The following is a 25,631-nucleotide window of genomic DNA, read 5'->3' on the forward strand; positions in this document are numbered from 1 at the left end:
CCAGCAAGGCCAAGTGGCCCCCATATAAGTGGGCAGAAAATGTGGGCTCTGAATGGGTTTGTCGTGGAGGCCCCATCTGTGTTTGCCCACATTAGCTTAAGTGGGCACTCGGTGGGCTGGCTCGCCATGCTAGACAGCTGCCCGGTGGACAGCTGTCCACCTCACCAACGCGCTTTTGGAAGAATGGTCAAAAATGGTAAAAAAGTCCTGTAACACACTCCTCAACCTTGTGGACAGCCTAGGAATGGGATGGCACTTCAGGTCATATGTGAGTCAAGGCAGGTAAGTGAATACTTTTAGTAATATATAGCAGGTGCTGCATTCGAATCTGAAAGCCACAAGTTCCCTGCGTTATTCCATTCTGATACAGCCACTTGTAGATGAATACATCCATGTACGACTTTGTCTTCCTCGTTCGAGCTGACATCTGGCTCCAAACTGTATGGCTGGATTCCTCCAACATTGCTTGCCATTTTTGTTGCACTGCTAATGTTAGCTTGGGTTTGTGAAGGGCTAGAGGATAGTGGGGAGAAGAGTGGAAACAAAGGGATGAGGGGAAACGAGGGAAGGCTTACAACTGTCATGCTGCACAAACTATGTCCTAGAAAACGATGCAGGTTATTTTATTTGCCTAAAAACAGCATAATCATAATTCATTTTAATCTGAATTTTCTTTATATATGTCCTACGTCATGAGTAAAATGCTACAAGTGCATGTTAAAAACACTAAAAACACTTTTTTCTTTGGAGTGCATCTTCTATATTGATTTTCTCACCAATTACTTGACAAAATTTCCAATTGTTTACTAAAAGATTAGACATTCTTGCACTGTAGTAGTATATACACTTTATCCTTATCCCCCAAGACCTGTTTCAACTCCTCCCTTGAAGCCAAAAAGCAGTTTTCCCTTTTCAACTTCCACACCTCTGTCCTCTTTTTTGCTTTTGTTCTTTTTATTTTCCTCATAACCACAGTTCTCAGAGACACCACCATCCTATGATTTCTTACTACTCTATTCCCAGGCTTGACTTCAGTCACTAATATCTTTCAGATTACATTTTTGGAAAACTCCTCCTTCAGGTCCACTCCTACTTCGTTCCTCTTTTCATCCCCACCACGATAAAACAGGTTGAACCTGCTCCAAATCTATAAGACTTGCTTCCATTTTCATCTGGTCTCTTGTGCAACAGGGTATCAAACCTTTTTCTTTCCATCGTGTCAGCCAACTCTCTAATTTTCCCTGTCAAAGTACTGAAATTAAAAATTCCTGCTCTATGTCCCAGACCTTTGTCTTTCCATTTGTCTCTGTCAACAAACACACTTTCCTTCTTTACTTCTTTGAAGGCTGTTGTTAATCAGGGGCACAACCCATATGAATTTTTGCCAAACCATCTGTGCGATCAGCAAAAAATCTGATTTGCTGTGGCGACCCCTGACGAGATGTGCCTAAAGGTAAACAACTACAGCTGAAGATATTGTTTGCACTTCTATGCTGTCAGTGGTGAACAAATTACATGTCTCACAAAATAGTATTTTAAGTGAATGATTCAGAAAAATATGTTAAAATCCTACTTGAGTATGAAGTAAGGCAGATAAGTCAAAGAAAATTGTACAGTTGTATAAATCTCTTTATTTAGTATGTTTAGCAAAATGCACACAAAAGAAATAACCCAAGAAAATCCGGATTTTCATTGTATTGAATCATTAATTCATCAATGTCCAACATTCTATCAACATCAAAATGCACTTGTTTTGTCATTTTTTATTTGTAAGTAACGTGAGTGTACATAAACAGCCTTAAAAAAAGATAAAATGCAGAGCAACATAAAACGTCAAGAAAGCCAGGAAAAAAATGTCTCTTTACAAGAACAAGGCTAATTCTTTTTTTTTTAGTTTTGGTGACGAGCATTGAAACTTGAAAAAACTTGAAAAGTACATAATCTTTTGAATCAACACAAAAAAGTACATAGCACATAAAAAGCATCCAAACAGGGATCATATTGCATTTGTTTTATGTACAAAATATTTACTCTTTAGAATGTGTTTAAAAATGACCTGCTCTGTGTTGTGGAAGTATATTTTTGCAGTGGATATATCATATGAAAGCTAAAATAACTCCATACATTAAAAAAATAGTTTTTAAAATGTTTTTGAATGTATAAAGAATATTTTCCTTCAAACTAACAAGTCTAAGTATACTGTATGTTATGTTTAGTAAACCCTTGAAAACATATATATCCCACCAAAACAGCCGGAAGCAGCGGAAACAACCCCTGCAACATTTAATCTGTGATCATTTGATAAGATGGCATCTGGTCAATAAATCTGGAATATTTACAGAAAATCTTCAATATCAATAAAATACAAATTAATCTTATTTACATGCTGAAAGGATTATAAACAATTTGACAATCTCATGTTCTCCAGTCTAATTTCTTAAAAAAACATATTTGTGCATGCTATCCCAGGTTTCAAAAAGCCTATAGTAAAGAATTCACACTTATGGGAGAATGTATTTAAGTGTAAGAATGCTTGACTGAATCACTTTTTGGGTGAAACAGAAAGCTCAAGTTTTGGGAATTTAAGGCCTGCTCTTGAACCACTGTCACTACTTGAGGATGAAGATAGTCTTGATTTTTTTGAGGGTGTGGAAACACTTGAGCTTCCCTCCATCCCTGCCTCATTTTCTCCTCCAAGTGTTACTTCATATGAGCCCTTTGACTTTGAACCAAAACCTCCAAATGTACCAAACTTTAACTTGCTTTTTTTCCCTTTAACCTTGTTTACTCCTAGGTCAAGGGAAACATCACAAGCCTCAGCTTCTAGGGTAGGAGAACTAGTTGCTGGTGACCCTTCATCGCTGTGGGACGAAGACCGATGTCTTGGGTTTTTAAATAAATCCAATGAAGCTGACTTGCTTTTAGATGACAAGGTGAGTCCAGTAGTGCCTTCCATTTCCAAGTTTCCACCATCATAAGAAGGTGCACATAGCTCTGTTGAAGCCTTATGCACTTGTCCACTTGCTCCTAATTCTACATCTGTGCCACGAAGATCATCTGTACTTCCTTTTACTTTCGATTTGCCAAAAAATTTTGGCATCTTTAACTTTATTTTGCCTTCACTATGACTCAGTTCAGGGCTTTGAATCGCAATATTATGTGAGCTGACTTTGTGACTGGCAGATTGGGACTGTGTGTTTATGTCTCCACCGGATAAAACTTCTGATTCAACTTTATTGTCACTATCCAGGCCTTCAAAATCAGCCTTTACAATACCGAACTTAGGCACCCTGATTTTGGAAAATGTTAATTTCCCTTCAGGATAGCGAAGACCACCACCTGACCCACTTGTTGCTGAAGAACTTACTTTCACATCTGGCCCTTCCAAACCAACATTTGCACCAGCAGTTCCAGAACAATCAAAAGAAGTATTTAAGCCAGCAGACACCAAATCTGTTTTAGATGATTTAACACCTTCAGCTAAAGTTCCATCTCCTTTCATTTTTGGGGATTTCATATCTAATTCAACATCTGGGAAGTGAATCTTACCAAACAAAGACTTCTTAGTCTTTGTCTCTTTGACATGAATGTGGGATGTGTCCTCACCAAGATCAGTGGCCAGTACTTTAGTGTCAGCTTTCTTTGCCTTTCCTTTTACTTTAGCAATTTTAAACTTTCCCTTTTTCCCTTTCACATTTATATCTGTGTCAGGGGTGTCAACACTGACTTCAGATTGTTGAAAACCAACATCTGTTGTAGACCCTTTTGCTCCCACACTTACTGCAGGGGTCTTAATTTTTGGTTCTGGCCCTTCCAATTCTAGAGATTTATTTACAAACTTGCTCATGCTAGCATTTGCACTAATATCATCAATATTCCCTCCTATTTTAGATCTACTTTTGGACATTTCTAAATTAACCTCTGGGGCTGTTATTTTCCCTTCCAACTTTGGAACTGGCATGTCACCTTCAAATTCACTTTTAGGACTTTTTAGATTTAAATCCAAATCGTGCATGGAAACTTTAGATTCTGATAAATCTGGCATACTGAATTTGGGTCTTTGAATTTTACCACTGGGGCTAATGTCAATGCCTATTCCTTTTATGTCCTTCTCGTTGTGTTCAATGTCAATGCGGGACTTCGGAAGGTTGACATCCACTTCAGACTCCTCAAATTGTAGACCTTTTTCCTCAAATGATGGCATTTTAAATTTTGGCATTTTTAACCTTTCGTTGCGCCCCTTAAGGTCAACTGAACTGTCAACTTCAATGTCTGATTTTAAATTACTTTCTGAAACTTTTGTCTTTGAACCCTTGAAACCAATCTTTGGCATTTTGAACTTCATTTTCTTTGTACTGATTTCTGGAATTTCAGATGACACCTCTGATCCCTTAATGTCAATGTTTGGAAACTGACATGATCCCTTAAAATCAGCCTGTGTTTCTGGAACTTTTCTTCCGACATCAACATCTGGCAAAGATACATTGGATCCAGAAACTCCTGCTGCTTTTATGTCTCCTTCGATCTTTGGAATTTTAACATCCAAATCTCCTCCAACTTTTGGGCCTTTTAGTTTAAGGTCAAACTCTGGCTTTTCCATTTTTGGACCTTTGATGTTGAGTGATGGCATTTTTACTTTAGGCATTTCAAATCCAGCCTTTGTCCCATCAATGTTGACATCTGGACCCTTGATATCAAGATCAGGAGTATTCATGTCTCCTTCTATCTTTGGTAAGGATGCGTCTATGTCTCCTTTGACCTTGGGACCTTTCAAGTTGAAATCCACATCTGGCATGGAGACATTCATTCCTGGCATTTTTGGCATGTTAAATTTAGGTCCTTTGAATTTGGCATCTGGACCCTTTATGTCAAAATCTGGTGCTGTGATGTCCACTTCTGGTGCTTTTACTTCAATGTCTGTAGAAGGCAGATTAACATCAACATCTGGGCCTTCCAATTTGTGACCTTTACTGCCAAAAGTTGGCATTTTGAATTTAGGCATTTTGAAACCTCCTTTTGCCCCTTCAATGTCCAACTCAGCTCCTCCAATGTCCACATCCGGAGCTTTTATGTCTCCTTCAATCTTTGGAACTTTAACATCCAAATCTCCTCCAACTTTTGGGCCTTTTAGATTAATGTCAAACTCTGGCTTTTCCATTTTTGGACCTTTGATGTTGAGTGTTGGCATTTTTACTTTAGGCATTTCAAATCCAGCCTTTGTCCCATCAATGTTGACATCTGGACCCTTGATATCAAGATCAGGAGTTTTCATGTCTCCTTCTATCTTTGGTAAGGATGCATCTATGTCTCCTTTGACCTTGGGACCTTTCAAGTTGAAATCCACATCTGGCATGGAGACATTCATTCCTGGCATTTTTGGCATGTTAAATTTAGGTCCTTTTAATTTGGCATCTGGACCTTTTATGTCAACATCTGGTGCTGCGATGTCCACATCTGGTGCTTTTACTTCAATGTCTGTAGAGGGCAAATTCAAATCAACATCTGGGCCTTCCCATTTGTGACCTTTACTGCCAAAAGTTGGCATTTTGAATTTAGGCATTTTAAAACCTCCTTTTGGCCCTTCAATGTCCAACTCAGCTCCTCCAATGTCCAAATCAGGTGTTTTTATGTCTCCTTCAATATTTGGAGCTTTAACATCCAAATCTCCTCCAATCTTTGGGCCTTTTAGTTTAAGGTCAAACTCTGGCTTTTCCATTTTTGGACCTTTGATGTTGAGTGATGGCATTTTTACTTTAGGCATTTCAAATCCAGCCTTTGTCCCATCAATGTTGACATCTGGACCCTTGATATCAAGATCAGGAGTTTTCATGTCTCCTTCTATCTTTGGTAAGGATGCATCTATGTCTCCTTTGACCTTGGGACCTTTCAAGTTGAAATCCACATCTGGCATGGAGACATTCATTCCTGGCATTTTTGGCATGTTAAATTTAGGTCCTTTGAATTTGGCATCTGGACCCTTTATGTCAAAATCTGGTGCTGTGATGTCCACTTCTGGTGCTTTTACTTCAATGTCTGTAGAGGGCAAATTAACATCAACATCTGGGCCTTCCAATTTGTGACCTTTACTGCCAAAAGTTGGCATTTTGAATTTAGGCATTTTGAAACCTCCTTTTGGCCCTTCAATGTCCAAGTCAGCTCCTCCAATGTCCACATCCGGAGCTTTTATGTCTCCTTCAATCTTTGGAACTTTAACATCCAAATCTCCTCCAACTTTTGGGCCTTTTAGTTTAAGGTCAAACTCTGGCTTTTCCATTTTTGGACCTTTGATGTTGAGTGATGGCATTTTTACTTTAGGCATTTCAAATCCAGCCTTTGTCCCATCAATGTTGACATCTGGACCCTTGATATCAAGATCAGGAGTTTTCATGTCTCCTTCTATCTTTGGTAAGGATGCATCTATGTCTCCTTTGACCTTGGGACCTTTCAAGTTGAAATCAACATCTGGCATGGAGACATTCATTCCTTGCATTTTTGGCATGTTAAATTTAGGTCCTTTTAATTTGGCATCTGGACCTTTTATGTCAACATCTGGTGCTGCGATGTCCACTTCTGGTGCTTTTACTTCAATGTCTGGAGAGGGCAAATTAACATCAACATCTGGGCCTTCCCATTTGTGACCTTTACTGCCAAAAGTTGGCATTTTGAATTTAGGCATTTTAAAACCTCCTTTTGGCCCTTCAATGTCCAACTCAGCTCCTCCAATGTCCAAATCAGGTGTTTTTATGTCTCCTTCAATATTTGGAGCTTTAACATCCAAATCTCCTCCAATCTTTGGGCCTTTTAGTTTAAGGTCAAACTCTGGCTTTTCCATTTTTGGACCTTTGATGTTGAGTGATGGCATTTTTACTTTAGGCATTTCAAATCCAGCCTTTGTCCCATCAATGTTGACATCTGGAACCTTGATATCAAGATCAGGAGTTTTCATGTCTCCTTCTATCTTTGGTAAGGATGCATCTATGTCTCCTTTGACCTTGGGACCTTTCAAGTTGAAATCCACATCTGGCATGGAGACATTCATTCCTGGCATTTTTGGCACGTTAAATTTAGGTCCTTTGAATTTGGCATCTGGACCCTTTATGTCAAAATCTGGTGCTGTGATGTCCACATCTGGTGCTTTTACTTCAATGTCTGTAGAGGGCAAATTAACATCAACATCTGGGCCTTCCAATTTGTGACCTTTACTGCCAAAAGTTGGCATTTTGAATTTAGGCATTTTGAAACCTCCTTTTGGCCCTTCAATGTCCAACTCAGCTCCTCCAATGTCCAAATCAGGTGTTTTTATGTCTCCTTCAATATTTGGAGCTTTAACATCCAAATCTCCTCCAACCTTTGGGCCTTTTAGTTTAAGGTCAAACTCTGGCTTTTCCATTTTTGGACCTTTGATGTTGAGTGATGGCATTTTTACTTTAGGCATTTCAAATCCAGCCTTTGTCCCATCAATGTTGACGTCTGGACCCTTGATATCAAGGTCAGGGGCTTTTATGTCTCCCTCGATCTTTGGTAAGGATGCATTTATGTCTCCTTTGAGCTTGGGACCTTTCAAGTTGAAATCCACATCTGGCATGGAGACATTCATTCCTGGCATTTTTGGCATGTTAAATTTAGGTCCTTTGAATTTGGAATCTGGACCCTCAATGCCAACATCTGGTAGTGCGATGTCCATATCTGGTGTTTTTACTTCAATGTTTTTAGAGGGTAGATTAACATCAACATCTGGGCCTTCCAATTTGTGACTTTTACTGCCAAAAGTTGGCATTTTGAATTTAGGCATTTTAAAACCTCCCTTTGACCCTTTAATTCCAACAGTAGCTCCTCCAATTTTTCCATCAAGTGCTTTAATGTCTCCGTCAATATTTGGAGTTTTAACATCCAAATCTCCTCCAACCTTTGGGCCTTTTAGTTTAATGTCAACGTCTGGCTTTTCCATTTTTGGACTTTTGATGTTGAGTGATGGCATTTTTACTTTAGGCATTTCAAATCCAGCCTTTGTCCCATCAATGTTTACATCTGGACCCTTGATATCAAGATCAGGAGTTTTCATGTCTCCTTCTATCTTTGGTAAGGATGCATCTATGTCTCCTTTGACCTTGGGACCTTTCAAGTTGAAATCCACATCTGGCATGGAAACATTCATTCCTGGCATTTTTGGCATGTTAAATTTAGGTCCTTTGAATTTGGCATCTGAACCCTTAATGTCGACATCTGGTGCTGTGATGTCCACATCTGGAACTTTTACGTCAATGTCTGTAGAGGGCAGATTAACATCAACATCTGGGCCTTCCAATTTGTGACCTTTACTGCCAAAAGTTGGCATTTTGAATTTAGGCATTCTGAAACCTCCTTTTTGCCCTTCAATGTCCAACTCAGCTCCTCCAATGTCCACAACCGGAGCTTTTATGTCTCCTTCAATCTTTGGAGCTTTAACATCCAAATCTCCTCCAACTTTTGGGCCTTTTAGTTTAAGGTCAAACTCTGGCTTTTCCATTTTTGGACCTTTGATGTTGAGTGATGGCATTTTTACTTTAGGCATTTCAAATCCAGCCTTTGTCCCATCAATGTTGACATCTGGACCCTTGATATCAAGATCAGGAGTTTTCATGTCTCCCTCTATCTTTGGTAAGGATGCATCTATGTCTCCTTTGACCTTGGGACCTTTCAAGTTGAAATCCACATCTGGCATGGAGACATTCATTCCTGGCATTTTTGGCATGTTAAATTTAGGTCCTTTGAATTTGGCATCTGAACCCTTAATGTCGACATCTGGTGCTGTGATGTCCACATCTGGAACTTTTACGTCAATGTCTGTAGAGGGCAGATTAACATCAACATCTGGGCCTTCCAATTTGTGACCTTTACTGCCAAAAGTTGGCATTTTGAATTTAGGCATTCTGAAACCTCCTTTTTGCCCTTCAATGTCCAACTCAGCTCCTCCAATGTCCACATCCGGAGTTTTTAAGTCTCCTTCAATATTTGGAACTTTAACATCCAAATCTCCTCCAACTTTTGGGCCTTTAAATTTAAGGTCAAACTCTGGCTTTTCCATTTTTGGACCTTTGATGTTGAGTGATGGCATTTTTACTTTAGGCATTTCAAATCCAGCCTTTGTCCCATCAATGTTGACATCTGGACCCTTGATATCAAGATCAGGAGTTTTCATGTCTCCTTCTATCTTTGGTAAGGATGCATCTATGTCTCCTTTGACCTTGGGACCTTTCAAGTTGAAATCCACATCTGGCATGGAGACATTCATTCCTGGCATTTTTGGCATGTTAAATTTAGGTCCTTTGAATTTGGCATCTGGACCCTTTATGTCAAAATCTGGTGCTGTGATGTCCACATCTGGTGCTTTTACTTCAATGTCTGTAGAGGGCAAATTAACATCAACATCTGGGCCTTCCAATTTGTGACCTTTACTGCCAAAAGTTGGCATTTTGAATTTAGGCATTTTGAAACCTCCTTTTGGCCCTTCAATGTCCAACTCAGCTCCTCCAATGTCCACATCCGGAGCTTTTATGTCTCCTTCGATCTTTGGAATTTTAACATCCAAATCTCCTCCAACTTTTGGGCCTTTTAGTTTAAGGTCAAACTCTGGCTTTTCCATTTTTGGACCTTTGATGTTGAGTGATGGCATTTTTACTTTAGGCATTTCAAATCCAGCCTTTGTCCCATCAATGTTGACATCTGGACCCTTGATATCAAGATCAGGAGTTTTCATGTCTCCTTCTATCTTTGGTAAGGATGCATCTATGTCTCCTTTGACCTTGGGACCTTTCAAGTTGAAATCCACATCTGGCATGGAGACATTCATTCCTGGCATTTTTGGCATGTTAAATTTAGGTCCTTTGAATTTGGCATCTGGACCCTTTATGTCAAAATCTGGTGCTGTGATGTCCACATCTGGTGCTTTTACTTCAATGTCTGTAGAGGGCAAATTAACATCAACATCTGGGCCTTCCAATTTGTGACCTGTACTGCCAAAAGTTGGCATTTTGAATTTAGGCATTTTGAAACCTCCTTTTGGCCCTTCAATGTCCAACTCAGCTCCTCCAATGTCCACATCCGGAGCTTTTAAGTCTCCTTCAATCTTCGGAACTTTAACATCCAAATCTCCTCCAACTTTCGGGCCTTTTAGTTTAAGGTCAAACTCTGGCTTTTCCATTTTTGGACCTTTGATGTTGAGTGATGGCATTTTTACTTTAGGCATTTCAAATCCAGCCTTTGTCCCATCAATGTTGACATCTGGACCCTTGATATCAAGATCAGGAGTTTTCATGTCTCCTTCTATCTTTGGTAAGGATGCATCTATGTCTCCTTTGACCTTGGGACCTTTCAAGTTGAAATCCACATCTGGCATAGAGACATTCATTCCTGGCATTTTTGGCATGTTAAATTTAGGTCCTTTGAATTTGGCATCTGGACCCTTTATGTCAAAATCTGGTGCTGTGATGTCCACTTCTGGTGCTTTTACTTCAATGTCTGTGGAGGGCAAATTAACATCAACATCTGGGCCTTCCAATTTGTGACCTTTACTGCCAAAAGTTGGCATTTTGAATTTAGGCATTTTGAAACCTCCTTTTGGCCCTTCAATGTCCAACTCAGCTCCTCCAATGTCCACATCCGGAGCTTTTATGTCTCCTTCAATCTTTGGAGCTTTAACATCCAAATCTCCTCCAACTTTTGGGCCTTTTAGTTTAAGGTCAAACTGTGGCTTTTCCATTTTTGGACCTTTGATGTTGAGTGATGGCATTTTTACTTTAGGCATTTCAAATCCAGCCTTTGTCCCATCAATGTTGACATCTGGACCCTTGATATCAAGATCAGGAGTTTTCATGTCTCCTTCTATCTTTGGTAAGGATGCATCTATGTCTCCTTTGACCTTGGGACCTTTCAAGTTGAAATCCACATCTGGCATGGAGACATTCATTCCTGGCATTTTTGGCATGTTAAATTTAGGTCCTTTGAATTTGGCATCTGGACCCTTTATGTCAAAATCTGGTGCTGTGATGTCCACATCTGGTGCTTTTACTTCAATGTCTGTAGAGGGCAAATTAACATCAACATCTGGGCCTTCCAATTTGTGACCTTTACTGCCAAAAGTTGGCATTTTGAATTTAGGCATTTTGAAACCTCCTTTTGGCCCTTCAATGTCCAACTCAGCTTCTCCAATGTCCACATCCGGAGCTTTTATGTCTCCTTCAATCTTTGGAGCTTTAACATCCAAATCTCCTCCAACTTTTGGGCCTTTTAATTTAAGGTCAAACTCTGGCTTTTCCATTTTTGGACCTTTGATGTTGAGTGATGGCATTTTTACTTTAGGCATTTCAAATCCAGCCTTTGTCCCATCAATGTTGACATCTGGACGCTTGATATCAAGATCAGGAGTTTTCATGTCTCCTTCTATCTTTGGTAAGGATGCATCTATGTCTCCTTTGACCTTGGGACCTTTCAAGTTGAAATCCACATCTGGCATGGAGACATTCATTCCTGGCATTTTTGGCATGTTGAATTTAGGTCCTTTGAATTTGGAATCTGGACCCTTTATGTCAAAATCTGGTGCTGTGATGTCCACTTCTGGTGCTTTTACTTCAATGTCTGTAGAGGGCAAATTAACATCAACATCTGGGCCTTCCAATTTGTGACCTTTACTACCAAAAGTTGGCATTTTGAATTTAGGCATTTTGAAACCTCCTTTTGGCCCTTCAATGTCCAACTCAGCTCGTCCAATGTCCACATCCGGAGCTTTTATGTCTCCTTCAATATTTGGAGCTTTAACATCCAAATCTCCTCCAACTTTTGGGCCTTTTAGTTTAAGGTCAAACTCTGGCTTTTCCATTTTTGGACCTTTGATGTTGAGTGATGGCATTTTTACTTTAGGCATTTCAAATCCAGCCTTTGTCCCATCAATGTTGACATCTGGACCCTTGATATCAAGATCAGAAGTTTTCATGTCTCCCTCTATCTTTGGTAAGGATGCATCTATGTCTCCTTTGACCTTGGGACCTTTCAAGTTGAAATCCACATCTGGCATGGAGACATTCATTCCTGGCATTTTTGGCATGTTAAATTTAGGTCCTTTGAATTTGGCATCTGGACCCTTTATGTCAAAATCTGGTGCTGTGATGTCCACTTCTGGTGCTTTTACTTCAATGTCTGTAGAGGGCAAATTAACATCAACATCTGGGCCTTCCAATTTGTGACCTTTACTGCCAAAAGTTGGCATTTTGAATTTAGGCATTTTGAAACCTCCTTTTGGCCCTTCAATGTCCAACTCAGCTTCTCCAATGTCCACATCCGGAGCTTTTATGTCTCCTTCAATCTTTGGAGCTTTAACATCCAAATCTCCTCCAACTTTTGGGCCTTTTAATTTAAGGTCAAACTCTGGCTTTTCCATTTTTGGACCTTTGATGTTGAGTGATGGCATTTTTACTTTAGGCATTTCAAATCCAGCCTTTGTCCCATCAATGTTGACATCTGGACGCTTGATATCAAGATCAGGAGTTTTCATGTCTCCTTCTATCTTTGGTAAGGATGCATCTATGTCTCCTTTGACCTTGGGACCTTTCAAGTTGAAATCCACATCTGGCATGGAGACATTCATTCCTGGCATTTTTGGCATGTTGAATTTAGGTCCTTTGAATTTGGAATCTGGACCCTTTATGTCAAAATCTGGTGCTGTGATGTCCACTTCTGGTGCTTTTACTTCAATGTCTGTAGAGGGCAAATTAACATCAACATCTGGGCCTTCCAATTTGTGACCTTTACTACCAAAAGTTGGCATTTTGAATTTAGGCATTTTGAAACCTCCTTTTGGCCCTTCAATGTCCAACTCAGCTCGTCCAATGTCCACATCCGGAGCTTTTATGTCTCCTTCAATATTTGGAGCTTTAACATCCAAATCTCCTCCAACTTTTGGGCCTTTTAGTTTAAGGTCAAACTCTGGCTTTTCCATTTTTGGACCTTTGATGTTGAGTGATGGCATTTTTACTTTAGGCATTTCAAATCCAGCCTTTGTCCCATCAATGTTGACATCTGGACCCTTGATATCAAGATCAGAAGTTTTCATGTCTCCCTCTATTTTTGGTAAGGATGCATCTATGTCTCCTTTGACCTTGGGACCTTTCAAGTTGAAATCCACATCTGGCATGGAGACATTCATTCCTGGCATTTTTGGCATGTTAAATTTAGGTCCTTTGAATTTGGCATCTGGACCCTTTATGTCAAAATCTGGTGCTGTGATGTCCACTTCTGGTGCTTTTACTTCAATGTCTGTAGAGGGCAAATTAACATCAACATCTGGGCCTTCCAATTTGTGACCTTTACTGCCAAAAGTTGGCATTTTGAATTTAGGCATTTTGAAACCTCCTTTTGGCCCTTCAATGTCCAACTCAGCTCCTCCAATGTCCACATCTGGAGCTTTTATGTCTCCTTCAATCTTTGGAACTTTAACATCCAAATCTCCTCCAACTTTTGGGCCTTTTAGTTTAAGGTCAAACTCTGGCTTTTCCATTTTTGGACCTTTGATGTTGAGTGATGGCATTTTTACTTTAGGCATTTCAAATCCAGCCTTTGTCCCATCAATGTTGACATCTGGACCCTTGATATCAAGATCAGGAGTTTTCATGTCTCCTTCTATCTTTGGTAAGGATGCATCTATGTCTCCTTTGACCTTGGGACCTTTCAAGTTGAAATCCACATCTGGCATGGAGACATTCATTCCTGGCATTTTTGGCATGTTAAATTTAGGTCCTTTGAATTTGGCATCTGGACCCTTTATGTCAAAATCTGGTGCTGTGATGTCCACTTCTGGTGCTTTTACTTCAATGTCTGTAGAGGGCAAATTAACATCAACATCTGGGCCTTCCAATTTGTGACCTTTACTGCCAAAAGTTGGCATTTTGAATTTAGGCATTTTAAAACCTGCTTTTTGGCCTTCAATATCCATCTCAGCTTCTCCAATGTCCACATCCGGAGCTTTTATGTCTCCTTCAATCTTTGGAGCTTTAACATCCAAATCTCCTCCAATTTTTGGGCCTTTTAGTTTAAGGTCAAACTCTGGCTTTTCCATTTTTGGACCTTTGATGTTGAGTGATGGCATTTTTACTTTAGGCATTTCAAATCCAGCCTTTGTCCCATCAATGTTGACATCTGGACCTTTGATATCAAGATCAGGAGTTTTCATGTCTCCTTCTATCTTTGGTAAGGATGCATCTATGTCTCCTTTGACCTTGGGACCTTTCAAGTTCAAATCCACATCTGGCATGGAGACATTCATTCCTGGCATTTTTGGCATGTTAAATTTAGGTCCTTTTAATTTGGCATCTGGACCTTTTATGTCAACATCTGGTGCTGCGATGTCCACTTCTGGTGCTTTTACTTCAATGTCTGGAGAGGGCAAATTAACATCAACATCTGGGCCTTCCCATTTGTGACCTTTACTGCCAAAAGTTGGCATTTTGAATTTAGGCATTTTAAAACCTCCTTTTGGCCCTTCAATGTCCAACTCAGCTCCTCCAATGTCCACATCCGGAGCTTTTATGTCTCCTTCAATCTTTGGAACTTTAACATCCAAATCTCCTCCAACCTTTGGGCCTTTTAGTTTAAGGTCAAGCTCTGGCTTTTCCATTTTTGGACCTTTGATGTTGAGTGATGGCATTTTTACTTTAGGCATTTCAAATCCAGCCTTTGTCCCATCAATGTTGACATCTGGACCCTTGATATCAAGATCAGGAGTTTTCATGTCTCCTTCTATCTTTGGTAAGGATGCATCTATGTCTCCTTTGACCTTGGGACCTTTCAAGTTGAAATCCACATCTGGCATGGAGACATTCATTCCTGGCATTTTTGGCATGTTGAATTTAGGTCCTTTGAATTTGGAATCTGGACCCTTTATGTCAAAATCTGGTGCTGTGATGTCCACTTCTGGTGCTTTTACTTCAATGTCTGTAGAGGGCAAATTAACATCAACATCTGGGCCTTCCAATTTGTGACCTTTACTACCAAAAGTTGGCATTTTGAATTTAGGCATTTTGAAACCTCCTTTTGGCCCTTCAATGTCCAACTCAGCTCGTCCAATGTCCACATCCGGAGCTTTTATGTCTCCTTCAATCTTTGGAGCTTTAACATCCAAATCTCCTCCAACTTTTGGGCCTTTTAGTTTAAGGTCAAACTCTGGCTTTTCCATTTTTGGACCTTTGATGTTGAGTGATGGCATTTTTACTTTAGGCATTTCAAATCCAGCCTTTGTCCCACCAATGTTGACATCTGGACCCTCGATATCAAGGTCAGGGGCTTTTATGTCTCCCTCGATCTTTGGTAAGGATGCATCTATGTCTCCTTTGACCTTGGGACCTTTCAAGTTGAAATCCACATCTGGCATGGAGACATTCATTCCTGGCATTTTTGGCATGTTGAATTTAGTTCCTTTGAATTTGGAATCTGGACCCTTTATGTCAACATGTGGTGCTGCGATGTCGACATCTGGTGCTTTTACTTCAATGTCTGTAGAGGGCAAATTAATATCAACATCTGGGCCTTCCAATTTGTGACCTTTACTGCCAAAAGTAGGCATTTTGAATGTAGGCATTTTAAAACCTCCTTTTGGCCCTTCAGTGTCCAACTCAGCTCCTCCAATGTCCACATCCGGAGCTTTTATGTCTCCTTCAATCTTTGGAGCTTTAACATCCAAATCTCCTCCAACTTTTGGTCCTTTTAGTTTAATGTCAACGTCTGGCATTTCCATTTTTGGACCTTTGATGTTGAGGGTTGGCATTTTTACTTTAGGCATTTCAAATCCAGCTTTCGTCCCATCAATGTTGACGTCTGGACCCTTGGTAGCCACGCTAGGAGTTTTAATGTCTCCCTCTATCTTTGGTAAGGATGCATCTATGTCTCCTTTGACCTTGGGACCTTTCAAGTTGAAATCCACATCTGGCATGGAGACATTCATTCCTGGCATTTTTGGCATGTTAAATTTAGGTCCTTTGAATTTGGTATCTGGACCCTTCATGTCAACATCTGGTGCTGTGATGTCCACATCTGGTGCTTTTACTTCAATGTCTGTAGAGGGTAAATTAATATCAACATCTGGGCCTTCCAATTTGTGACCTTTACTGCCAAAAGTTGGCATTTTGAATGTAGGCATTTTAAAACCTCCTTTTGGCCCTTCAATGTCCAACTCAGCTCCTCCAATGTCCACATCAGGTGCTTTTATGTCTCCTTCGATCTTTGGAGCTTTAACATCCAAATCTCCTCCAACTTTTGGGCCTTTTAGTCTAATGTCAACTTCTGGCTTTTCCATTTTTGGACCTTTGATGTTGATTGATGGCATTTTTACTTTAGGCATTTCAAATCCAGCTTTTGTCCCATCAATGTTGACGTCTGGACCCTTGATATCAAGGTCAGGAGTTTTAATGTCACCCTTTATATTTGGTAAAGATGCTTCTTTGTCTCCTTTGACCTTGGGACCTTTCAAGTTGAAATCCACATCTGGCATGGAGACATTCATTCCTGGCATTTTTGGCATGTTGAATTTAGTTCCTTTGAATTTGGTATCTGGACCCTTCATGTCAACATCTGGTGCTGTGATGTCCACATCTGGTGCTTTTACTTCAATGTCTGTAGAGGGCAAATTAATATCAACATCTGGGCCTTCCAATTTGTGACCTTTACTGCCAAAAGTAGGCATTTTGAATTTAGGCATTTTAAAACCTCCTTTTGGCCCTTCAGTGTCCAACTCAGCTCCTCCAATGTCCACATCCGGAGCTTTTATGTCTCCTTCAATCTTTGGAGCTTTAACATCCAAATCTCCTCCAACTTTTGGTCCTTTTAGTTTAATGTCAACGTCTGGCATTTCCATTTTTGGACCTTTGATGTTGAGGGTTGGCATTTTTACTTTAGGCATTTCAAATCCAGCTTTCGTCCCATCAATGTTGACGTCTGGACCCTTGGTAGCCACGCTAGGAGTTTTTATGTCTCCCTCTATCTTTGGTAAGGATGCATCTATGTCTCCTTTGACCTTGGGACCTTTCAAGTTGAAATCCACATCTGGCATGGAGACATTCATTCCTGGCATTTTTGGCATGTTAAATTTAGGTCCTTTGAATTTGGTATCTGGACCCTTCATGTCAACATCTGGTGCTGTGATGTCCACATCTGGTGCTTTTACTTCAATGTCTGTAGAGGGCAGATTAACATCAACATCTGGGCCTTCCAATTTGTGACCTTTACTGCCAAAAGTTGGCATTTTGAATGTAGGCATTTTGAAACCTCCTTTTGGCCCTTCAATGTCCAACTCAGCTCCTCCAATGTCCACATCAGGTGTTTTTATTTCGCCTTCGATCTTTGGAGCTTTAACATCCAAATCTCCTCCAACTTTTGGGCCTTTTAGTTTAAGGTCAAGCTCTGGCTTTTCCATTTTTGGACCTTTGATGTTGAGTGATGGCATTTTTACTTTAGGCATTTCAAATCCAGCCTTTGTCCCATCAATGTTGACATCTGGACCCTTGATATCAAGATCAGGAGTTTTCATGTCTCCTTCTATCTTTGGTAAAGATGCATCTATGTCTCCTTTGACCTTGGGACCTTTCAAGTTGAAATCCACATCTGGCATGGAGACATTCATTCCTGGCATTTTTGGCATGTTAAATTTAGGTCCTTTGAATTTGGCATCTGAACCCTTTATGTCAAAATCTGGTGCTGTGATGTCCACTTCTGGTGCTTTTACTTCAATGTCTGTAGAGGGCAAATTAACATCAACATCTGGGCCTTCCAATTTGTGACCTTTACTGCCAAAAGTTGGCATTTTGAATGTAGGCATTTTGAAACCACCTTTGGGCCCTTCAATGTCCAACTCAGCTCCTCCAATGTCCACATCCGGTGCTTCTATGTCTTCTTCAATCTTTGGACCTTTGACATCCAAATCTCCTACAGCTTTTGGGCCTTTTAGTTTAATGTCAAACTCTGGTTTTTCCATTTTTGGACCTTTGATGTTGAGTGATGGCATTTTTACTTTAGGCATTTCAAATCCAGCCTTTGTCCCATCAATGTTGACGTCTGGACCCTTGATATCAAGGTTAGGAGTTTTTATGTCTCCCTCTATCTTTGGTAAGGATGTCTCTATGTCTCCTTTGACCTTGGGACCTTTCAAGTTGAAATCCACATCTGGCATGGAGACATTCATTCCTGGCATTTTTGGCATGTTAAATTTAGGTCCTTTGAATTTGGCATCTGGACCCTCAATATCAACATCTGGTGCTGCGATGTCAACCTCTGGCGCTTTGACTTTCATGTCTGCAGAGGGCAGATTAACATCAACATCTGGGCCTTCCAATTTGTGACCTTTACTACCAAAAGTTGGCATTTTGAATTTAGGCATTTTAAAACCTCCTTTTGCCCCTTCAATGTCCAACTCAGCTCCTCCAATGCCCAAATCCGGTGTTTCTGGTGTTTTAACACAAACACCCCCACCTATACCTTCAATGTTATGTGCCTGTCTTTTTTTGTTTTCTTCTTTAAGGGTCACTTCAACATTTAGCTCTTGGTTACCTGGGAGGCTTTTGCTAAATGATGGGATTTTGAACTTAGGGCCTTTGGGTTCTTTATTTGTTACTTCACTACCTTTAGTAGAAGCTTTTATGTTTTCTTTTCCTTTTGCAACTCCGCCATTTAAATCCTCAACAATTTTTGGCTGTTTTAGTTGGATGTCAAATTCTGACATTTTGACTTCAGAAGTCTTAACATTGAATGATTCCTTCGTCTTTTTCTGCATTTCATTGGGTACCTTGGTTGATGTTTCTTTCTCAACCTGTAAATTCGAAGCTTTTAGGTTTGATTCTATGTCTGACACTAAACTTTGTTTTCCTGAACTTTTTGTCACATTAAATTCTTTACTTGTTTTCTTAGTGTCTTCATTCTCCCTTTCCAGATCAGATTTCATTATGTTGACACCTGCGTCTTTCACATTAATGTTTGCTACTGGAATTTGTACACAACTGTCTTTTTCTTCTTCTTTTTGGCTTTTTGTGCCAAATGATGGAATTTTAAATCTAGGAATGTCAGTGTCAGTTCTTTTATTCAAATCCTTGTTTGATTTTTCATGTATTTCAATGTCTTTATAAGGAATGTTAATATCCCCTTCTTTCATTTCAGTGTTTACATGTTTACCTGAAACCTCTACCTTTACCCCGGGCTTTGACACATCTGCCTCACCTCCTAATTTTCCTTCCAACATTTTTTCATCTTTCCTGATTTCTTTCATTCCTACTGAAGTTACCTTGATTGTTGTGCTTTTTGTACCACTCACAGTTTTGTCAGTTTCAGTATCCCAAATATTAGTGACATTTCCAGATACTTTCCTTTCTTCCTGTGCGCTTGGTAGGTTTACTGTTTGGTTGTAGCTTTTAAAATCTATGTTCTTCCCAGTGTCGGAAATTGTGCCTGACTTTGAGGAATATTCTAAATGAATAGTGTTCAGGTCAGTACCTGACCTGAGTAATCTCAGGTCTGTACCATTTCCAGATGTCCCACCAAGTTTTACATCAGATGTGCCTGCTTGCTTGCTCTCTGTGTTACTGATAACATTTTCAGATGTGCTTACTTTTGTTTTTTCATCAAAAATGCCTTTAAAACCTCCCATATTTGTTTTTCCTTTGGTTGAAATCCCAATTTGCATGTCTTTTTCTCGGATTGACCAACTACCTGATGCTCCGTTTTTGGCACCTAAGGTTGTTTCTGCTACTTCCGACCTTCCTATTGTCATATGGCTATTACCAGTCATTGTACTGTCTGATTGTGTCATGCTCTTTTTTGAAATCAAAATGCTTTCTCCCTCTTGCTCTGCACTCACTCTAAAAATTTCAGGGATTTCGCTGTCTGTAACTCTTGATGCAAGTCCTTTATATCCGACATCTGAACATTTCTGTTTTCCATCTCTTATAACTGTTCTTGTTTCAACTTCCCCTGGACCAGTGTAACTAAGATCGCTTGAATCAAATACTCCTTCCTCTGCTCCCACTCTACTTGAGAGGTTGCCACGCAAGATTGTGATACTTGGAGAGGAATCTCCAGACTCATGTTGTAGCCTTTTGAGGTCTGGGCTTGAAAGTTCAAGTTTCTCACTGATGTCACTTGGTACATCTACCGTGTAAGTAGTGATGCGACGAGTAATGGTGGTAATTGTGCTGCCATCGCTACTCGTGCTGCTGTGTCGCTCTGTGCGGACATCCACTCCTTCTGCAAGGTCTTCAGACTTCAGCCTTGGTTTTATCTTTTTTGTGTATATTCTCCTGTAGTCCTCATCATCTCCACTCTGTTAATCATATCACACAAATAAACATACAATAAATAAAAAATGTATACATATATATTATTCTATGATGCCTTAATTCAGAAGCCATCAAGCTATGACTTCTTTAAAAAAGTGTACTTACAAGGACTATGTCTGGACTAGAGCCTCCAAAGCTTGTCCTCCCTTCCCATGTGAGCGTGCCCATTGGTGAACGACATGGGGTGCTCAAAGGTGAGTAGCATGGGGATTTGTCTGCTTTATTTTGCAGTTTCAGTCCAACTTTGTGCCGAGCCAGTACTTTCATTAGATCTGTCTTCTCTTCTGTGCTCATGTTATCAAAGTAGATAGTGGCACCTACAATTTGGTCACCTAAGAATTAAGAAAAAGATAGCAAAAACAGAGTCAGTCATATGGGTTATTAGCCTTGTGTTATATTTTAGGCAGTTTATAAGTGTACTTATCATTTCAATTTAAGTGAAGTAAGTAAAGACCCTTTTATAGCCTGCTCAACAGTCTTCCCTTCCCTCTGTCCCCCTTTCCTTACTTAAAAGAAAATCGTCATTGCCATTGAACTTTAATGAAACATACATTATTCTATTACTTCAGGCTATTTACCAAGTGCCTTTAAATATGCCTATGAAAAGGTTCTGCTCTAAAAAAAACGTTATCTTGTATTTTCTGATGTCCAGTTGTTTTCACCAACTGTAGACAAACTTGAGTATAAATGGAATTTCAGTTTTAAGTTTAAAACTAGTATAAGATTATTTCTCAGGCAAAGAACAATGACACCACTTATGCTGGATTCACATCGGACGGGATTTGCACGTCAGGGGCATTGAGTTTTAACGTTAAGTCAATGTACGGACAGGTTGCCAGCTACAACGGGCAGATCCTGGGCGTCTGCTAGCTCCAGCTCCAGCTCCATGGGATCTGTGACAGGCTGGCAACCTGTCCAGGGTGTGTCCTGCTTTCGCCCAACAGTAACAGGGACCAGCAACTCCAACAAGCAGAGGAAGAGGATCTAGCGAGCGTCACTGCCCACGTGCGGTTGACTACCCGGCAGACGGAGAGCGGCCACGGGTGCCGTTGTAACAGCCGCAATTGCTCCAGCTCCATGGGCTAATGATCTTTATCTTATTTTGAGTGAGACAATAATAAAAGGATCCTCCAGTTTGGTTTTGTTTTATTCCCCTCTCGGGTCAATACTCAAACAGGACCACAGACAGACTGAAGTAACATTTAAAATGGCTCTAATCCAGGCGCAGCTCCGGCTGCAGGAGTGAAGTGCACCAGGAAAGACAGGATAATCTGGTGAACCCAGTTACGCCGATGTGCTTGCTGGCACCTCTATAGAGCTCTTCAAAACTTATAAACCCGAGGTACTCGCTCAACATCATCCATTTTCCCTAATGCGGCAACTTGATGATCTGGCAAGTCCAACAAAAAGTTGCTGATTTCTCCGCGCCCAGGGCGTGAAGGCTTCTAGGCGTCAAGGGCAGGCGTTGAGCAATAAATTTGACTTGCCCCAAAAGAGAGGCGGCAGACGCGAATTAGATGCTCCCGTCTGGTGTTAATGCAGCATTAGGAGTTTGTATAATCTTTCTGTACAGGGAAAAGTAATTTACTCCTCATTTACTCCTAAAGAGTAATTAACTCCTAAATTCTTGAATTTTTACCTTTTCTTGGGGATATATAATAAAACTTATTTTTTTATTTAATGGAACCAAATTTATTTTATGAATTTATTTATTTTTTAGAATTGACCTTTTGTGCCCTACTTTTTATGTTCAGTGTATCAATATTAATTTTCTACACAACTGTCAACTGTCAAGCCCTCCGTCTTTTGCCTTTCCTGCTGATCCAGAAAGCATTTTTAGTTAATTGTGACACCATGCGTCACTAATATTGAACTTTTTTTATATTGATATATTTGATACCAATAGTTGACAAAAAAGTTGAAATGTGTCAGTCTGCGTGTAATATTAATGTGTCAATTTTTTTGTTTCATTATCTTACTTCATTTTTGACAAAAATGAGAGTGAAACCGTAAGAACTTAAATTTACCTTCATGTACTTGTCCTGATCGTGCTGCAGGGGACTCCCCTTTCACCTCCTTGACAAACATTTCGCCTGTACTTGCATGTTCAATGGTCAAGCCAGTTTTGTCTGGACCCTCCCAGTCGGGGAAGAGCACCTCCCTGGTCACGTCTTCATCAGCCATCTATAGGCACAATCACAGACAATAGGTTAAGTAGGATAAGCACAACACAGTTAAAGTATTTTCTGTAGAACATACACATAAACTGTACATGAAAATACCTTGATTTTTTTTCTCCTTTTCTGCAACCTTGCAGTAATGGAAAAGCCTTTATTGTATTTCCTGTTGAGGGGAACATTAAAAAGAGGCAACAAAATCAGTAAATGAGGATTTTTGTTCAGTATTTTTTTAAATGTTTCCAATGTCAGTTTTTTCCCTCAATTTCTATGACTAACATTAGCATTCCAGGTTTTGATACTCAAAGGTGACCACTAGAGGGGGGTAAAACTCTTCAAAACAACACAGCACTCTTCCCTCGAAGCTTTAATTTTAAATTCTCTTCATCTGTGTTTTAACTTAAATCTGACAATACAGTACAATACAATAATTTTGTGCCACCTCATTCAAGGCAAATAAATTTTATGGTTGGTGATCTCCCAGAACAGGTCTGCATATTCTTGCAATGCATTTCATCACGTTTGGTTAAGGTATATGTTGATGACAGATATTTCTGTTACCAATTTAACAATCAGTTATCCAAGAATAAACAAATTGTGCACATAAATGAAGGAAATTAATCCAAAATTTCGTAAAACTATACTTTTTTCATATTTTAATATTATATAATGTTCATGTAGTTATATCCACTTCCTGCCACACCCAGTACACGTTTTAGCAAAAACAGTCTGTGGTTCAGAAATAATCATAGAGCATTTCAAAAGGAATGGTGGTGATGAGATGCATGTTCGATCATGGGTATAAAAGAAAGAACACCTTTGAAAGGAAAAGCTATCCCAGAGACCTGGTAAGGTATATGAGATGTAAATTCTAAAAATCCCTACTTAAATATGAACACAATATATTGTGTAATTATCAAAAACTAATAATAATTTATAATAACAATTTTTTTAGTTCTCTTTTGCATCAAAATTACATCATATAAAAGTTTTACAAATTATGCAGCAAACTTTTTTTTGTTTCTAACTTTTCCGGATGACAAATTATATTATTATAAGCCTGAAAAAGTGTCATTTTATTAAAACATTAAATTCAATCTTTTTTATTTTATATTATTATTATTTAGCTTTTAAAAACTGCCAGTAGAAATAAATCTAAAGAAATAAACAATTACAAATAAATTATAGGTAAGGTAAAAAGGACAAATGCTGTCAAATTGCTGCTTTTTTTTGGCAGATCAACAATTTTAGTCTGTTGTTTAAAGAAAGCAATAATACATCTACACATCTGAATGGTGAAGGATTAGCTGTCTCATCTTTCAAGTTTGTCGGATTTAGACTAGGGGCACATAACAGGCAAGACACAAATTAACACAAGTCAATAAATAGACTGTTTTCATTTGGTTGGGAATACTGGAGACTGCTTGCAATGCCTTGAAGCATGATTCTATTCTCTAAATAGCTTGTACACAGTGTTCAAAATAACATTTTGTAAAGTTTCTGGATCAAATATCAAGTGCTGGGGACACTACAAAACGTAATAGAATGATACAGCAGCATCTGGTGCAGACATTTACACCCTAATTTTCATTCTTTTTGTTTCTCCTTCCTTATTCCTCGCATCATTGTTGTGTCTGTTATTGCGACCCAACAGAGCCTGAAACGAGTTATCAAAAAAATCAGGCTCCAACATTTTATACCCAACTTATCTCCACCTGCTGAACTCTAAGTAGCATGAAATGGCAGTGGCGAAACAAAAAGAAAAATTCAAAAAATGTAGTTTGCATTGCCATAACAGAAAATAGGAGAAAGACATAGAATGACAAAAAACACCATGGAGAATAAAGGAAATGCTCATGAAACTATGCAAAAAAATTGGCTTACTGGCTAACAGTGAAGAAAAAAAATACACTAAAAAATTCAAATGTTGGATTCATAGAAAATAATTTATATGAAGGTCTTCTTAGCTGAAATAAGGTTTGACACCATAAACTATTCTTGCAGAAACAGCAATGAATAATTTACTCTGTCTAGAAAGATCATATGACCTGCCATGAACTGTGATGCATAAACAGGGACTGAATACTTTTCCTTTTGTTCTTAGAGTCATAAGGCAATTTTGCATTCTGTGACTCAGAGTAAACAAAGGAATATGTCAATGATATAGACCTCTATTCTTTTGCGTTTCTTTCTCAAAGAACTTCATGTAACCATTACTGCAGATCTTGCTGTATCTGCAACCTTGACTAGTGAGCCCTTGAGAAGAACATTTAGACAAAACTAACAACAAAATCTGACTTTTGCTTGAAGATTAAAACTTTGAAGGAAACCAGTAATGGTTTGCAGAACATAGAAGGGAAAGTGCACAGATCAGCTCATTTGTCTGTCATATTTTATTATGGCCTGTTGGGAATAAGAGGCGTGGGGACAGAAGGCTTGACAAAAGCTTATGCTACTAGGGAGCGACCGCAGAACAATCTCTGGGTTGCCAAGACTTGTCATTGACATAAAGAAGCTGTGCACAGTTTTATAATGCAATTTGTACTTGCCTTTTTTTCTTGTGCCAAAATATATAAATAATGTGCAGTTGCTGACAGCAAATACTGAAGAACATTGTGAGTCTGTGAGGCCTTCGACAAGGTTTCCTCATAAGAAGGTTTTGAGAGAAACAGGTGGTCTTTAGGGGTGAGAAGAGGAGTGCAGTAAAAAAAGCACAAGGGGGAAAGCCACTAAGTGCCAGGTTCTCACATAAAGGTGATTCACAGCTGAAAAATAAAGGAGCAACAGTACTGTGCTGTTTGACAGTATACTAAGTTAAATGCTCTGGGGCAGCAGGTATATGGTCCAGATTTGGGGTAATGTGCAGCTATTGGGATAGTCCTTGCAATTTATTTTGACACTAACATATTTGTTTCTATGGGTCCAAAATGTGACACTTACCTTGGATTGCTCAAGCAAAGCCAAGGGCTTCAATTTTTGCTTTTCTTCTTGGTTTTCTCTGTTGAGAGAAAAAAGCAGAACAAGATTTGAGTTAGTCTTTCACAACTAATAATGTCTTTGAAAATATTTAAAGTCAATACTCTGACAATGTTCTTGAAGTAGTCATGCCTTT

General features: G+C 39.4%; 1 protein-coding gene across 4 annotated transcripts in view; it reads right to left on the reverse strand.

The window, feature by feature from the left end:
• Positions 1-1,608: 1,608 nt before the first annotated feature.
• The window catches only part of ahnak (AHNAK nucleoprotein), a 31,152-nt gene continuing 7,129 nt past the window's right edge, over positions 1,609-25,631 (reverse strand). The window contains exons 2-7 of one of the 4 annotated variants that reach the window (XM_078954100.1): positions 25,460-25,517; positions 22,625-22,685; positions 22,370-22,526; positions 20,448-20,674; positions 14,653-20,326; positions 1,609-14,094 (exon numbers count right to left, since the gene is read on the reverse strand). In XM_078954100.1, the coding sequence (XP_078810226.1) occupies positions 2,543-14,094; positions 14,653-20,326; positions 20,448-20,674; positions 22,370-22,526 (17,610 nt within the window). In that variant the 5' untranslated portion in view covers positions 22,625-22,685; positions 25,460-25,517 and the 3' untranslated portion in view covers positions 1,609-2,542. Of the gene's footprint in view, positions 20,327-20,447; positions 20,675-22,369; positions 22,527-22,624; positions 22,686-25,459; positions 25,518-25,631 lie in introns of all 4 variants that reach the window. The other 3 variants (XM_078954099.1, XM_078954098.1, XM_023959100.2) reach the window with 3 other exon arrangements.

Source organism: Oryzias latipes, chromosome 10 (assembly GCF_053564925.1).
Source record: "Oryzias latipes strain Hd-rR chromosome 10, Olatipes_Hd-rR_3.1".
Lineage (NCBI taxonomy): Eukaryota > Metazoa > Chordata > Actinopteri > Beloniformes > Adrianichthyidae > Oryzias > Oryzias latipes.